General features: G+C 39.4%; 1 protein-coding gene across 1 annotated transcript in view; it reads left to right on the forward strand.

The window, feature by feature from the left end:
* LOC115422030 (leucine-rich repeat neuronal protein 1) overlaps positions 1-15,284 on the forward strand; it is a 40,349-nt gene extending 25,065 nt beyond the window's left edge. The window contains exons 6-13 of the mRNA XM_030138071.1: positions 2,935-3,177; positions 4,117-4,239; positions 4,459-4,581; positions 6,767-7,202; positions 7,334-7,463; positions 8,587-8,777; positions 8,859-9,017; positions 12,470-15,284. Of these exons, the coding sequence (XP_029993931.1) occupies positions 2,935-3,177; positions 4,117-4,239; positions 4,459-4,581; positions 6,767-7,202; positions 7,334-7,463; positions 8,587-8,777; positions 8,859-9,017; positions 12,470-13,015 (1,951 nt within the window). The 3' untranslated portion in view covers positions 13,016-15,284. The remainder of the gene's footprint in view (positions 1-2,934; positions 3,178-4,116; positions 4,240-4,458; positions 4,582-6,766; positions 7,203-7,333; positions 7,464-8,586; positions 8,778-8,858; positions 9,018-12,469) is intronic.
* Positions 15,285-15,672: the final 388 nt, after the last annotated feature.

Here is a 15,672-nt window from a genome sequence, read left to right on the forward strand (position 1 = left end):
AAAAAAAAAAAAGATTTTTTTCCAAATTCAAGACATAGGTATATGTTTTACTGGTGCACAAAATGAACCGTGCATTAACATCACTGTGTTCAAAGAACAAAACCAATACAGTGCATGAACTCACAACAAATAACATACCTTTTCACAAAGACATGACCTTTTTTAATACTACCACACTGAAATGGTTTTAATTTTTGTATTCCAATAATGAACTTATTGTATTTATGCTATTTATCATTTTTAACATTTTAACACACACCCATCACCTAATTTCCATCTGGCTACAATAATAATGAATATTTACTGCAAATCAGTGTGACTTCTGCTGTTGCCTTTGACAGACCAGTTCAGAAATGTGTGGCTTCACCTTGGCAAGTGCCACTCTCTTGTCATTTTCACAGCAAAGTCTGTTCCTTTTCTTCGTTTTTATGTCCAGCATCCTTATTACGGCACTAGCTCGGCTTTAGCGTAATACGATTTCTCCATCCGCGACGGTGCGTCTTTCGTCACATGATTGTATCTGACCAGTGCGGTGACCGAAAATGTAAACAAACGCTACACATGGCTGCCTCTGTGGTTAACAGGAAGTAGCAAAAGTCATAACAACGATGTGGAAAATACTCAAATAATTCATTGTCAGACGAGTGGAAGAGATTATAAACACTTCCGGATGTGTTGTAGTGCTATAAGCAACAACAATACACCGCATATATTGGATGTCAATCAGAGAAAGAGTCTCAAAAGCCGTTTGTTTACATACATGGACCTAGCCCAACACACGCACCTGACTAATGAGTCGAGTGTGTGTCTTGACCTCCGCCGAACCCCTGAGACTGACTCACCGAACCCCTAGGGTTCGATCGAACCCAGGTTAAGAACCACTGTTTTAGTACAAAAAACAACATTAAATTATGAAAATATTTACATTTACAAACTATCCTATAACAATTAAATGTGAATAACCTGAACAAATATGAACAACCTGAAATGCCTAAAGAAAATTAAGCAAAATTTTAACAATTTTCTGCCTGTTACTCAGTGTTTAGTGTCTTTGTAGATCCGATCCATAATGCACATGTAGAAATAATAAGTTGAGGCATAATATTGTTAAAATTGCACTGATTTTTCTTTAGAAATTTCTGTTTTTTCAGGTTATTCACATCTTTTTTGTTTGGATAGTTTATAAAAGTAAGTATTTTCATAATTTAATGGGGGTTTTTTTACACTAAAACAAAGACAAAAATTTTGCATTGTCATTATTTATAGGTTATTATGCTGTTATTTTACTGGACCGGCCCACTGGAAATCAAATCGGGCTGAATGTGGCGCCTGAAAGAAAATGAGTTTGAGACCCCTGTACTAAACTGTAGTTGCAGTACAAATGTCATACAGGGCCCTTCCACAGAAACCTAGTGTCTTTGGGACTATTAGAACCAACTGTGACACCACAGAAACCTGAGATACACCCACATTCTACTTCAAGATATAGTCTGTCCAGAGACCACAAGCACCACCTTAACAACTACTACAATCACCGTCAATATGATAAAGGAAACTTAAAGACACACCTGGACCACTTAAAGACCAGTAGATCCATGTTAAGCTCCCCCACCACATAAAAATCAGGTTTTCTCTTGTACCTTATCTGTAATTGTTGAGAATCAGTGTGCTGAAGTATGTTTTGTTCAGGTTTGTCCTGATAGTTTGATGTTCATCTGCCGAAATTGAAAGGTTTGTCACAGTTCTGCTAAAGTCTGAGTAAAACAGTGGAGCTACCAGCAACACTTCTGCCACCTTAGTGACTGATCATGCAGCTCTTAGGGGAGCAATGAGAAAACCTGAAGCCATTTTTTGCACTTAACCCTTTCATGCATAGTGGTCACTACAGTGGACAGCTGTTCTTTTGTATATTCATGGATTTTGTTGTTTTAGTTCCATATCAGCAAACATACTGGACACTTACACTGCAAAAATCTAACTCTGACCAGGTGTATTTGTCTCATTTCTAGTCCAAATATCTCATCACACTTAAAATCAGACAGAATCACCTACAGAGGAACTTTTCAGTGAGATGTAAGAACTGATTTCTAGACAATAGATCTGGAAAATCTGATTTCAAGAAATCTTACCAAGATAATTTTCACTCGTTCCATTGGCAATTTTTTTTTGCTTGAATTAAGCAAAAAAATTTTTACTCTTTAGGTGATTATGTCTCATTTTAAGTGTGATGAGATATTTGGCTAGAAATGAGACAAGTACACTTGGTGAGATTCAGATTTTTGCAGTGCATGCACCATCCCATACACTGGAATTCATACCGTTACTCTAACTTTGCTGTTCTTGATAAAACCTGATCTGCACTAACATGTTTGAGTGTAAATCAATTGCTTGTTATTGTTATTAAACTGTAATTAACAGTTGTTTTTTTCCATATTATCTCCATGAAGTGAGTAATGACTAGTACTAGAGTATGTTAAAATGTGACAAAACATCAGATTAGCTGCATTAAAAATATTTTTTTTCATAGTTTTCACACAGTTTATCAGTAAATGCGTTTCTTTGCTTCAGAAATTAAATGCTTGGCGTCCAGCTGAGTAGACATTTTTGCAACTCTATGAAAAATGGGTTCATAAAAACTATTTCAATTGCATTATGTTTTTAATGCCTCAAGGAATAAAAACACTCAGGAAAAAAAAAATCTTGATTAATGCTCTTATAATTCATGCATGAAAGGGTTAAACTCAAACTTGGCGTTAAAAAGTGAAGGAAACCTATTGTGTCGACATTCAACTGGAGAAGATGTCGGTTTGTAACGGGGTATTTCAACAGTTCTGTTCTAAAGTTGTAAATTGTGTTTTACCTTAAGTTGAGTCTTAAATATGATCTTCGTATGTGTCCACTCTGAATCATTTTTCTGTCTGATCCATCCTTCAGACTCCACCTGAACTCGAACCGGCTCGTGGCCATCGATAGCCGCTGGTTCGAGTCCCTGCCATCCCTGGAGATCCTGATGATTGGTGAGAACCCCATCCTGGGTTTAGAGGAGAAGAACTTCCTGCCCCTGTCCCGCCTCCACAGCCTGGTGTTGGCTGGGATGGGGCTGGCCTCGGTCCCTGCCGCCGCCTTCCTGGGCCTCGATTACCTGGAGAGCCTCTCCTTCTACGACAACCGGCTCAGGTCAGTGTATGCTGGTAGTCCATCCAGGTCGAGGCTGGATCAGACTGGAACTTTTCTGACCGGACTCCAAACAGTTTCACCGTAGCTGTTATCGTGTAAAATTTACGACCGTAAGTGGGAGACATCTCTGGTCTCTTTGACAGTATTCCCCAGTTGTATTTATGCCTCTGTACTCTCATCTATGTAGTGGAGCTTCGTCGAGTACCAGTCACACAGAGCCAAAGACAAACTCAGAGATCGAGCAGAATTTGAGCCGCATAAAGTGTTTATTCATACACAAAATAAACAGAGTCGACATCTGCAGAAACAACTGACTTTTTCACTCTGGGAGACCACTTTTATATCATCAAAAGTAGGTTGGGTTTAGCTACAAACCATATCCATTTTTTTTTTTATCATATTTTGAACATTAATCTAGTCATGTCGGAAACCCCCCTTTTCAGCTTGTCTCCGATAGGGTAAGGTCTTTGTGGTGTCTGTCAGGATTGGTCCCAGTATTTGATTACCATATATAAATATGTAACTTTTTCCAGGAAAATGTAAGGTACTTCCCAGAATGTTCAAAAATTTCCTCTCACGTGTACTTCTTTTGTACACCACATTTTCCAAAACTTTCCACGAGCTCACATGTTCTTTCTGCCCACCCCGTTTTGTAACTTTGCATAAATTCACGTGTTCTTTTGATGGCTACATGTGTTCGTTCTTTTGTGGGTCTCCCAGGAAAAAAAGTCAACTACTGTTACAACCGTCACATTATATTGAAATTTAACTTTTCGCATGCAAATGAATACTTTTCATTATAAAATGAATACTTTGATTAAAATACTGGTTTATGACACCACACTGTTTTAGTCCAAACAAGTCTGATTCAGTGGTGTAGGTTTGGAAATGCTTTGATGAAGCAGCAGTCGTTGGACTAACATGAAGGATCTCCTGCAGGTCTGTTCCTCGGGCTGCTCTGAGCGTGCTCCCCAACCTGAAGTTCCTGGACCTGAACAGGAACCCCATCAGCCGAGTCCAGCAGGGAGACTTCCAGAACCTTCAGCATCTGGAGGAGCTCAGGTCTGTTCATGATCACACTGAACATTTTTAACACAAAACGTCCTGAAACATCACACAGACACCAAATGTCAACTTTTTACCGTCAGTTTTGGAGTTCTGTACTAAACTAACAGTATTTCCAGCTTTGTTAAGTTCAGTCAGTTTGATTGAATACACTTGTTTTGTTCAGTTTGTCCTGGCTGTGTTTTGGTTTAATGGGTTCTTGTGTTCCGGTGTCAGTCTGAACAACATGGAGGAACTGCTGATGGTGGAGCGAGCAGCTTTCCAGAACCTCCCGGAGATCGCCAAACTGGAGCTCTGCAACAACCCACGACTGTCCTACATCGACCCACAGGCCTTCAGGTAACTCAGCGTAGATGCTTTGGGTCATGGGTGGTTGTTTAAATCTTTGAGTACGGTGAAAAAGACAGAACATGCTGCTGGGTCATTTATGTGTAAATGATGATAGAATGTGGCACTGATCTAAGATGAAATGATGTTAAAATTATGTCTAAATGATTGACTATGTTCATCAAATTCATCATATATGAAGAAAGCAGATGAGTCGTTGAGAGGATGTATTTTTATATTGTTTTTATCTGTTTTTTATTATGCTTTAAAGCAGTGGTTCTTAACCTGAGGTGGGTTAGGGTTAGGTCTCAGGGTGTGTGTGTCTCATGCATCACACAAAATCCGTACAGAGCTGACTGCTGCAGTTTGGCATACTTATGTATTTTTGGTCAAGGAAGAGACTAGCGAAAATGGCAAGTTGATAGGACCAATATTTTGGGAGATATCAGTAATTTTGGAATGCAATAGTCTTACAATCATGTTGTTATACCCAGAATGCTTTGACGGTGACTGCTGGACAAATTCAGAACAACATGTGTGAATACACAACAAATATCCATGCTGGGGGGCTGGAATGTTGCCCCTCAGGGTGGGGATGTGGATTTTAAAAAGTATTGACAATGATGAAGTCCAGGATCTAGAACCCGTAGTTCCCCACAGGTCAGCGTGCTAGTCATATGTATAAACAGCATGTCTGAGAAACATAAAAATGTAGATGACTCATCATTATCAAAACTATCTCGAGAGTTACCTTAACTTTGGTTTTGTTGAAGGACAGGAAAGTTTCGGCATGGGATTGGGAGGGCTAAAAGGAAAAAAGGTTAGGAATCACTGCTTTAAAGCAAGGTTATTATCGTTAACGAAAACTAAAATGACCAAAATTAGAATTGAAAGAACATTTTCGTTAACTGAAATAAATAAAAACTATAATTAAAAGAGAAAAAACGATAACTAACTGAAACTGTATGGTGTGCTTACAAAACTAAAACAGATAAAAATTATGGATAAAATTCCTTTCGTTTTCGTCTTTGTCAATGTCGGATTGATACAAAAGCGATTTATTTTGCTCTAGCAATTTTAGCTAGCAGCACCATACGGTACTTCACGGTCCGTCACTTCTCGTCACTTGTCGTTTAGAGTCATCTTCTCGTCCCCACTCTACTAGCAACATGGAGACTAAAGTTGGGAGGAAGCAGCGGAGTCCTGTCTGGGATTTATTTGAATACGACGGAGAAGAAGATAAAAGATATGACAAAACTAAAATTAATACTAAAACTAAACTAAAACTAAGCATTTAGGAAAAAAATGAAAACTAATAAAAACTAGCAAACCTGCTCTAGAAACGAAATAAAACTAACTGAATTAGAGAAAGAAAGTCAAACCTAAATAAAACTAAACTATAATGAAAAATCCAAAACTATTATAACTTTGCTTTAAAGGTTATTATATGATTGCTTTGTGTATTTTTTAATATTGTAATGTGTGTATGAAGTCATTTTGTGCCATATTGTAAAGTGTGGACCCCAGGACAGATGTCTGTAGCCTCATAACCAGCCCACTGCTGACCAATGTTATAATAGTTTTGGATTTTTCATTATAGTTTAGTTTTATTTAGTTTTGAAATTTTTTTTCTCTAATTCAGTTAGTTTTAATTCGTTTTTAGAGCAGGTTTGCTAGTTTTTATTAGTTTTTGTTATTTTCTAATTGCTTAGTTTTAGTTTAGTTTTAGTTTTTTTTACCGTCTTCTCCATCGAATTCAAGTAAATCCCAGACAAGACTTTGCTGCTTTCTCCCAACTTTAGTCTCCATGTTTCCAGGTAGAGTGGGAACAAGAAGACGACTGTAAACCACAAGTGACGAGAAGTGACGGAGCGTTAAATATCATGCGGTGCCAGCAGCTAAAATTGCTTGAGGGAAATAAATCGATTTCATATCAATCTGATGTTGACAATGATGAAAACGAAGGGAATTTTATCCATAATTTTGATACATTTTAGTTCGTTTTGTAAGCACACAATACAGTTTCAGTCAGTTATTGTTTTTTTTTTTCTTTTAATTATAGTTTTCATTTATTTCAGTTAACGAAAATGTTTTTACAGTTGTAGTTTTCGTCATTTCGTTAGTTTTCGTTAACGATAATAACCTTGCTGCTGACTGAGTATTTTCCGCTGATGGACGCCTGTGTTGTCGTCCTCAGTGACCTGTCGTCGCTGCGAACCCTCCTCCTCCATAACAACCAGCTGAGCCTGGTGTCCAGAGACCTGCTGTCCTCCCTCCCGTCTCTGGAGGAGCTGTCCCTTCACTCCAACCCCCTCCGCTGCGACTGCCTCACCTCGTGGGGGCCTCACCTCGGCAACCAATCGCACCTCAAGCTCCTGGAGTCCTCCATCACCCTCTGCCTCACCCCGCCTCACCTGACTGGCCGGGAGCTGCAGGAGGTGGTGTCCGTCAGTTGGGGCGCGGCCGATGTGGGAGGGGCCGGGGGTGGGGCTAACAGCTGCCTGCCTCACATCTCTCCTCACGCCTTTCCGCCGACGATGAATGTCAGCGCCAGGCAGCCAATCACGCTGGAGTGCTGGGCTGACGCAGACCCCGCCCCCCAGTTTTATTGGGTGACGCCAACAGGTGACAAGGTGGGTGGAGTCACACAGGTAGAAGGAGACCCTGTAGTTCCCCCATAACTCTGAAATAAAACATATCAATACACTTTAATTAATTTGGAAATAGTCAAGATTTTTTCTAATGGATTTTATTTCCTGGTTAGGTGAGTTCAGAGGCTGTAGCTGCACCAATCATATCAGAGGAGGGGCGTGGCCTGAGCAGGAAGAAGAAGAAGCACCGTTTGTTGGAACCTGGAGCGTTGGTCATTGAACATGCTGAGCCGTCAGACACAGGTATAATCCAAATAAAATGGTCTTCAAGTGATTTTACTGTATTTATTTTAAATGAACAAATGAATTAAATCTTTATTTTGAACATTTAGAACAATAAAAATAAATAGATAAACATCTTTTTTTTTTTTTTGTCATTTCAGTTACGTGTTCAAAATGTCTGCTTTTACTACCGAGATTTAGCACTTCTAAGTACATGAGTAGCTAAGATACACACACCTGTAGTGACCGAAATCAAACATTAGTGCTTAAGACGAGAGACCTAGAAATGTTGAAAATAGTTGGATTATATTGATGAATGTATTAAATTCAAAATGGAGTAGGCTGAAGCAAACGCTCAATTATTCCGATGCCAAATTCAAGTCATTACAACACACAACCATACTAATGTCATATAAACACATTATGTATATATGTTTTTTGTCAATTAATATAATAACTATCATATTGTCACCTTCCTAAATAATTGCCGAAGTAATTTTTTCAAATTTTTCAGGAAACACAAGAAACATAAACATAAACTGGGATTGTGGGTGTGAAATTATGGAATGGACCTTATGATGCATTTAAGTTATCCAGTCCTTTGGCAAAGTTAAAGAAAAAAAAAAAAGTACCTTAAGTTTAGAATTATTCAGAAATATTGACTTGAGATGGTAGATAGTTTTTGTTGTTGTTTTTTTTTTTTTTTGTTATTATTATGGTGTGAATGCTCGATGCTGTACACATTTATGTTGATCTAAGCAGTGTATTAGTTGAAAAGGATAGGCAAAAAAATATGCTTTTGCTTCTAGCATATTCCTTTTTTGGTTTTTATGTTTATTATGATTAATATACTGAGTACAATGATTGATGTAAAACCAAAAATAAATTCATTCATTCAAAAATTTAGCATTTGATGGTTTAAGCAAAAGAGGCATTTTTGTCAAAAAATGCATCATTGTGCTTCATAATTTGTAAGGTTTTTTTTTTTATTATTATTAATTTCTTCCCTTAATTTTATGATTTGGGTGTCTGTAATTAATTATCACTTTTTTATACAACAACAGTAAAACAATGAAAGCCTTATAGAAACTTCACAGATGCTCAGAGATAAAAGCTTTTCTACCTCTGTTCCTCTTTGTTGTAGGTGTGTACACCTGTGTGGCGTGGAACATCGAGGGGGCGGACACTAAGAGCGTCTCAGTGTTCGTGGACTCTCAGGGGTTCCAGAGTCCGTGGTCGGGCGAGGGGACTTGGCAGGCCGTCCAGCCCGGCAGAGAGCAGCCTTGGCTGGGGAACCTGTCCAGCACCTCAGCCTCTCTGGTGGTTCTGGCGAAGGTACAGACCATTCACCTCTGACCCATGACACAAACCTGGTTCAGTGGTGGTGTTTCATGTTACTCTAATGTTTCTGTACAGGTGGTGCACGCCCAGTCGGTGGTGCTGGAGTGGAAGTTGTATCCCAGAAGGGGAGTGCTGTCGTTGGGTCAGGACCAGCAGGACATCCCCCTCCCCCTGCCCCGGTGGGCCAGCGCTATGGTTCACATCGACAACCCTCAGATCAGCTACACCGCCAAGGTATTGTTTAGGTTTTGAGAGTAAAATGCTGTAATGCAATAGAAATGCTCCTGATACTCTGACTGAAGGTAAATCAGGTTCTGCAAATCAAAAAAATAAAAAATACTTTATCTTTTATTTAGCTTAATATTTTTTCAACTTGACTTCAGAGACTTAACTAAATTTTTGAGGATTTGTATTTTGTGTTGGGAGAAAACAGGAAGAGAAGTTGAAAGGTTCTACACAGGTGCTTGGTCTTGGTGGTGGTGATGCCACCTAGCGTGCATACTACAGGGTGGGGAAGCAAAATTTACAATGAACATTTAGTTGTTTTTTCTCAGCAGGCACTACGTCAGTTGTTTTGAAACCAAACATATATTGATGTCATAATCATACCTAACACTATTATCCATACCTTTTCAGAAACTTTTGCCCATATGAGTAATCAGGAAAGCAAACGTCAAAGAGTGTGTGATTTGCTGAATGCACTCGTCACACCAAAGGAGATTTCAAAAATAGTTGGAGTGTCCATAAAGACTGTTTATAATGGAAAGAAGAGAATGACTATGAGCAAAACTATTACCAGAAAGTCTGGAAGATACTATTAAAGAAGAATGGGAGAAGTTGTCACCCCAATATTTGAGGAACACTTGCGCAAGTTTCAGGAAGCGTGTGAAGGCAGTTATTGAGAAAGAAGGAGGACACATAGAATAAAAACATTTTCTATTATGTACATTTTCTTGTGGCAAATAAATTCTCATGACTTTCAATAAACTAATTGGTCATACATTGTCTTTCAATCCCTGCCTCAAAATATTGTAAATTTTGTTTCCCCACCCTGTACATCGATAATTAGGAAATTTTACACACTTTTGCTTGTCCATCTGCATGCAGATTTTTCCCCCAAAACTCATATCTAAACACAAAATTGAAAGTGAGAACACGACGCCACTTTTGCGTTTTCAATTCAGATCGCTACCATCTAAACGTAGCCTTATGCCACATTTCCAGTATGTGGTACCAGCTCGACTCGACTCGGCCTTTTTGCATTTCCATTACGAAAAAGGACCTGGAATCTGGTACCCAGTACTAGTTTTTTTGTTTCACCTCCGCTGAGGTTCCAACACTGGGGACCAGATACTAAAACGTAACATGTAAACACTGCAGACCACTGATTGGTCAGAGAGTCGTCTCGGTGATCCGCCATTTTACAAAAAACAGAAGTTTACAGTAAATATAGCGGTAGGTTAATCCACATGATGACAGCCTGTAAAACTACACCACGGTCGGTCGAGGAGATTCAGTCTTTGGTGGCTGACGTAAAAATTCAGCATGAGCTTGACAAGACAACATGCAGCAAGTGAGTTTATCAGCAACTCTGAGCAGACGACACAGAAGTAACTCGCTGCATCACTATGACGTCCAGATACTGTAAAGTTGGTAGTATCCTGTAATGGAAATGGTCTCCAGGAATAGGACCTGGTACCCAAGTTGAGTCAAGTTGGTTCCATGTAGTGGAAACGAGGCATTAGATTGGTTTCTTAAAGGTGCTGTATGTAGGAATTATGTTCTAAGTAATTATAAAATGGCCTTGACTGTCACCAGACATTAAGGAATCCTGTTCATTTCAAATTCTGAACTCACAGACAGTAGTAGTGCAGCCAGAATATTTGCATTTGAAAAGCTCAGCGTCAGCCCCGAAATGATGTTTATGTTGTCATTGTGTGTTTTGGTCTGAGGCTCCGCCCATCACCTGTCTTCCAATCACAGAGTCAGTAGCCTTTGTTCATCCAGGTTGCCAGTTCCCTCTGAGCTGCAGCTGGAACATTTTTGATCATAAATGTCTGACGTTAATAAACCTAAAAGGCCTCTGATTATTCCCAAATACATCAAAGTGACAAAGTGAGAAACAAAACAAGGATATGTATAGGAGATGCTTTTGAAACATGGAGACGGCTGAAAGCGGAGAAGAATTTGAAGACTGCCGCCGGCTCTCCCTTAGTCTGACCACCATAAGAACCACTGAGAGGTGGGGCTGGGGTCTCTTCACCCAGTCCCAGACCAGCGGTGTCTTCTTCCGGGGCCAGGCTGTGGTCTCTTCTCCTGACCCGGGTGAAGAGACTGCCGGTCCGAAATTGGTGAAGAGACCAGGTACCAGTGTAGGACTTGTCTCTGTCCATGGTAGCTCCTTGTAGTGTTTTCTGTGGAAGTGACCTCTGCATGTAGCGGTGTGTAATCTGAAAGGGGGGGTCGGGGTCGGCCAGTTTCTTATTACTATGGGGGTGCTACGGTAGCAGTCCATGCCCCTTGTACTTCGCAGAAGTAAAAGTGAAACTTAAGGCTTATTTCCCTTTTCCCTATCTCCTGAATCTGTGCAAACTTTCATTCAAGTGGGCAGGGCGTTTGTCCTGTTCTATTATATATTAGACTTATGTATAATAAGTCTGGTGATGATTTTTTGTATGAAATTTATGGTGTGGTGGCAAGGATTAGTGGAAACACTAGTAGTAGACGCTCATGCTGGATCTGGTAACCCCTAGTCTGGGGGGAGGCAGAAGGGATACCACGCTCTACAGTATTGTGAATGTGATTGCAGTACCAGTTTTGGCCACAATCCTACATACGGCACCTTTAACATTATTTTTTGAGCAGACAAAGGCCCACGACCTACACTCACAGTCTATGAAAACTTTGAGACCATATTTTTTGACATAATTTTTATTTCGAAACCCTAAACTGGAATTTTTTCATATGAATCATTTGTTTAGGATATTGGCATACAGAAACAAAATCTGAAGTTTCAAGAATAATTTCAAAACAAAAAACTTAAAAGAAAATGGCGCCTGCCAAACACAAAGTCACAACAGTAGCGGTCCTGGTTGGGAGTCGTCACTCTCTCTCGCCCTGGACGCAGTCTGTCGTGAGCAGAGCCTGTGGTGTCGTGGCGTTCAACCAGGTTTGTGATTGTGGGTTGGGAACAGCCCATACATAGGCCTGGCTATATGACTGGAGCTCAAAGCGGCCTCCACCATACCCAGTACCCGGAGATGGTGTTCATGTGATAGACGTGGCATGATGGCGTTCACTGGACTAACAATGGCGGTCTTTTTTGGGCCTTTATATCAGCCTTCCAAACCAGTCCTCAAATTGTGCAGATACCCACTGAGTATTGCTCATGTGTGTTTGGTCCACTTTTGCAAAGAGAACAACCCATGTGCAATGAACCGTGACACCATGACAACTCATCATTATCTCAACTACCCCAGCACTAAGTCATCAATAAATCCACAATGAATAATTACAACCCCCCTACAAGTAGAAATATGCAGACATTTCTACCTCAAAGTTTCTATTGACTGTCAGTATACTTTGGGTCGTAGTCCACCAGTTGAGGATCTCTCTACACCACCTGTTCTTAGAAACGTAGCCTGTACTGGACGTGAACTTCGCTGACTCCGTTTCTGTGTTTCCAGGTTCCCGTGGACGTTCAGGAGTACAACCTGACTCACCTCCTACCCGCCACAGAGTACCACGTCTGCCTCACCGTCTCCTCCTCCCCTCCTTCCTCTTCGTCCTCCCCTTCCTCCTCCCCTAGCTCCTCCCCCTCCCCCGCCCCTCCCTCCTCCTCCTCCCCGTCCGTTGTCCACACCTCCTGCCTGAACGTCACCACCAAGGAGGCTCTGTTCTCGGTGGAGCTGGTGGCATCGCGGCGCAGCAGCGTGGCATTGGCGGCCGTCATGGGCTCCATGTTCGCCCTGTCCATCATGGCGCTGCTGGTGGTCTACATGGGCCGCCGCGTGCAGCAGCACAAGTCGTGCGGCCACTCGCTGAAGAAGTACATGCAGCACGCCACGTCCATCCCCCTGAACGAGCTGTACCCGCCACTCATCACGCTGTGGGAGAGCGAGGCCGAGAAGGACAAGGACGACAAGGAGGAGGAGGAGGAGCGAGAGGGCGGGGCCAGGGACGAGGAGGCGACGGGGAGTCAGATCGACACGACGAAGACGTACATGTGGTAGCTGGAGGAGGGGGGAGGGGGAGGGGAGGGGCCGATGTAAATGACGGACACGAGAGAGGCGAGGTGGAAAAAGACGTTAATGTACGTAAAACGAAAAGGTCATGTGACTCAAAATACGAGCCTGACCGACGCTGGAACGTGAACGGATGGAAGACGTTGGAAAAGATGGACGACTGAGCAGCAGATGGAAAAAACACGGACGAGGGTTCAGCGCCAAGTCCAACAGGACGCCCAAACAGCCACGCTTCAAGAAACAATTAGTGTTTTGTTTTTTTTTTAGCTCATTAACCACAAACAGCGTTCACGTGGGTTGAGGTGTTGATTCAACGTAATTTCTAGAACAAATAGATTTAAAATTTGAAGGTGTTTTTATGTTTTATTTGATAGAGACAGTGGAGGCGGTAATTCAGAAACCCAGTCAGTACAAGTTCAGTTTCCTTCCATCGTCATAGTTTTTCACCTAAACGTCACCAAATTCACTTTGTTGTATCTGTTTTCAAAGATACTAAGATGCTTTTTTTCCACATGTTTTTTATTTATTTTATTTAGTTATAAGATCATTATATTTTTTACTCACTGAAACAACTTGGCATTGATGACAAAAATCATGACTATTTTTGCAATTTTACACCAAAAACAGCAACTTTCCTACATTTTTTTTTTTTTTTTTTTTTTTGCAACCACAGATATACTATTTTTACACAAGTTGCCACATTTCCAATATTTAGCTACATTTTACTTTTCAACTGATAAATTTGTTAAAGAAAATAATTAATTTTGCTTTATTTTACTATGTCATGCTAACTGTCCACTACATAATATAAAAGCAGAGCGTTGGTTTAGGACAAAAATATCAAATAGAAATAATCGGGACTAAAAGTATTATTATTTAACATTCATTTATGTTTCCTTGCATAATCTGAAGGGGATAGGTTTATTGAATTCATTTTAAAGACACAAATAAGCGACTCAGAACTTTGCTTTTTACTTTTTTTTTTTTTTACGTCTATGCGAATATTAATGTTTATAATAAAATGTGATCAATTTAAATACACATAAAACAGCAACAAATAACATTAAAACGCTGCGCTAACCATAATATAATGTATGATTATATAATTAAAAGATTAAAACTCCCACAAACTTTTTCTACATTTTATTGCTTAATCTAAACAGTTGCCACTTACTGCTATTATTTTTGACAAAATGCAACACAATTCATCAAATAATTTAAGAAATACATGAGAAGAACAATGCACCATTTGATTTATGAAGCTATGAAAACATTTTACTGCAAAAAGTGATTTTAAAGAAACAATCGGTCAGTTTTAGTTTTCAGAACATGGCTTTTACTTGACCTTTTTCTACTTTTTCTTTACTGTGATGGTGATTTTTTTTAGTTTTTACCTTAAAGTTTGCTGAGTTTTAGTTGCAAATACTCACTGGTTTTAGGAATTGTAGCTTTTTTTGCTAAGTAATTACATTAAAATGGAACCTAAATTTAAAAAAATGAATGAAACTCATCCTTGTACAGATAAATTTAACATTATTAGTGATGTTTTACTTTAAATTAAAGTTGTTAAACCTCACTCATACATTTGTTTTAAAGGTAAACTTTGTGGTTAATGAGTTAAATCATGCTTTTTAATTTGTTTCCATTGAAGCTGGGGTTTTTTTGGGACGTCTGTCAACAGAAACATGAACAAATATGAGCGTTTCTCTCTGATGTGTTTTCCAAACTGTGGTTCGGGGCCTGAAACGGGCCGTCGGCTGGTTCGATTCGTCGTCCGGCAGCTTCTTAAGAGACTGTCGACCTGTGAGTCCAGACGTTTTCTAATCTCTGTCAAGCACACTGACAGTAGCTGTACTGTAAAAAAAAAAAAAAAAAAATCGGATTATTGTAATTTAGTTCATCTGATGAACACGAATGCAGCACTTACATGTGAAATATTCCACTTTAAGTACTTTCAGTAGCACTTAAAGGTCCAACATTCAGACTGTCTGCAGCGGTGTGGATGTAAGAAATGAGTTATTATGTATTCATAAGGGGATATCAATGTTTTTTGGGGTTTTTTCGGCACTTACAGTTTCTCCCATATCATAAACATAGAAAATAAATGACAATAGAATCAAACACAGCTCTATTAACATTGTTTTCACTTTACACTTTATTATCAACCATTTAATACATTTTTACATAAATATTAGCATTTATAAATGACCAAAATGATTCTCTTTGTTGGAGATTTGTTGGTATTTCTCAACAGCTGAGAAAAAACAGAACTAAATTAGACTAAATATGATTTTAGATTCTTCATAAAGTTAAGTTTTTGTATCTTCATGCTATAAAAATAAATGTAACAAGTTTATTTAGCAGGTATGTCTGAACCATCTGTCTCAACCATTTCTGGTTTTAAATTAATTGTGTTTAGGACGTTTCTCAAGGACTAATAAAAACATTAACTATTTTGTTTGCTTCACATTAACACAATTATCCATCAAAATATTTTAGTTTTATGTATAAAATTGCAGCATAAATGTTCAGGATAATAATTTGGTAATTGTGTAAAATTCCTGAAATCCTTAAAAACGGGAATGTCTACTTTTAATATGTTTTTGTTTTAAAGTGGTTCCATGTAGTATTTATATTCCAAACTC

The sequence above is a fragment of the Sphaeramia orbicularis genome, chromosome 7, assembly GCF_902148855.1.
Source record: "Sphaeramia orbicularis chromosome 7, fSphaOr1.1, whole genome shotgun sequence".
NCBI classification, from domain to species: Eukaryota; Metazoa; Chordata; class Actinopteri; order Kurtiformes; family Apogonidae; genus Sphaeramia; species Sphaeramia orbicularis.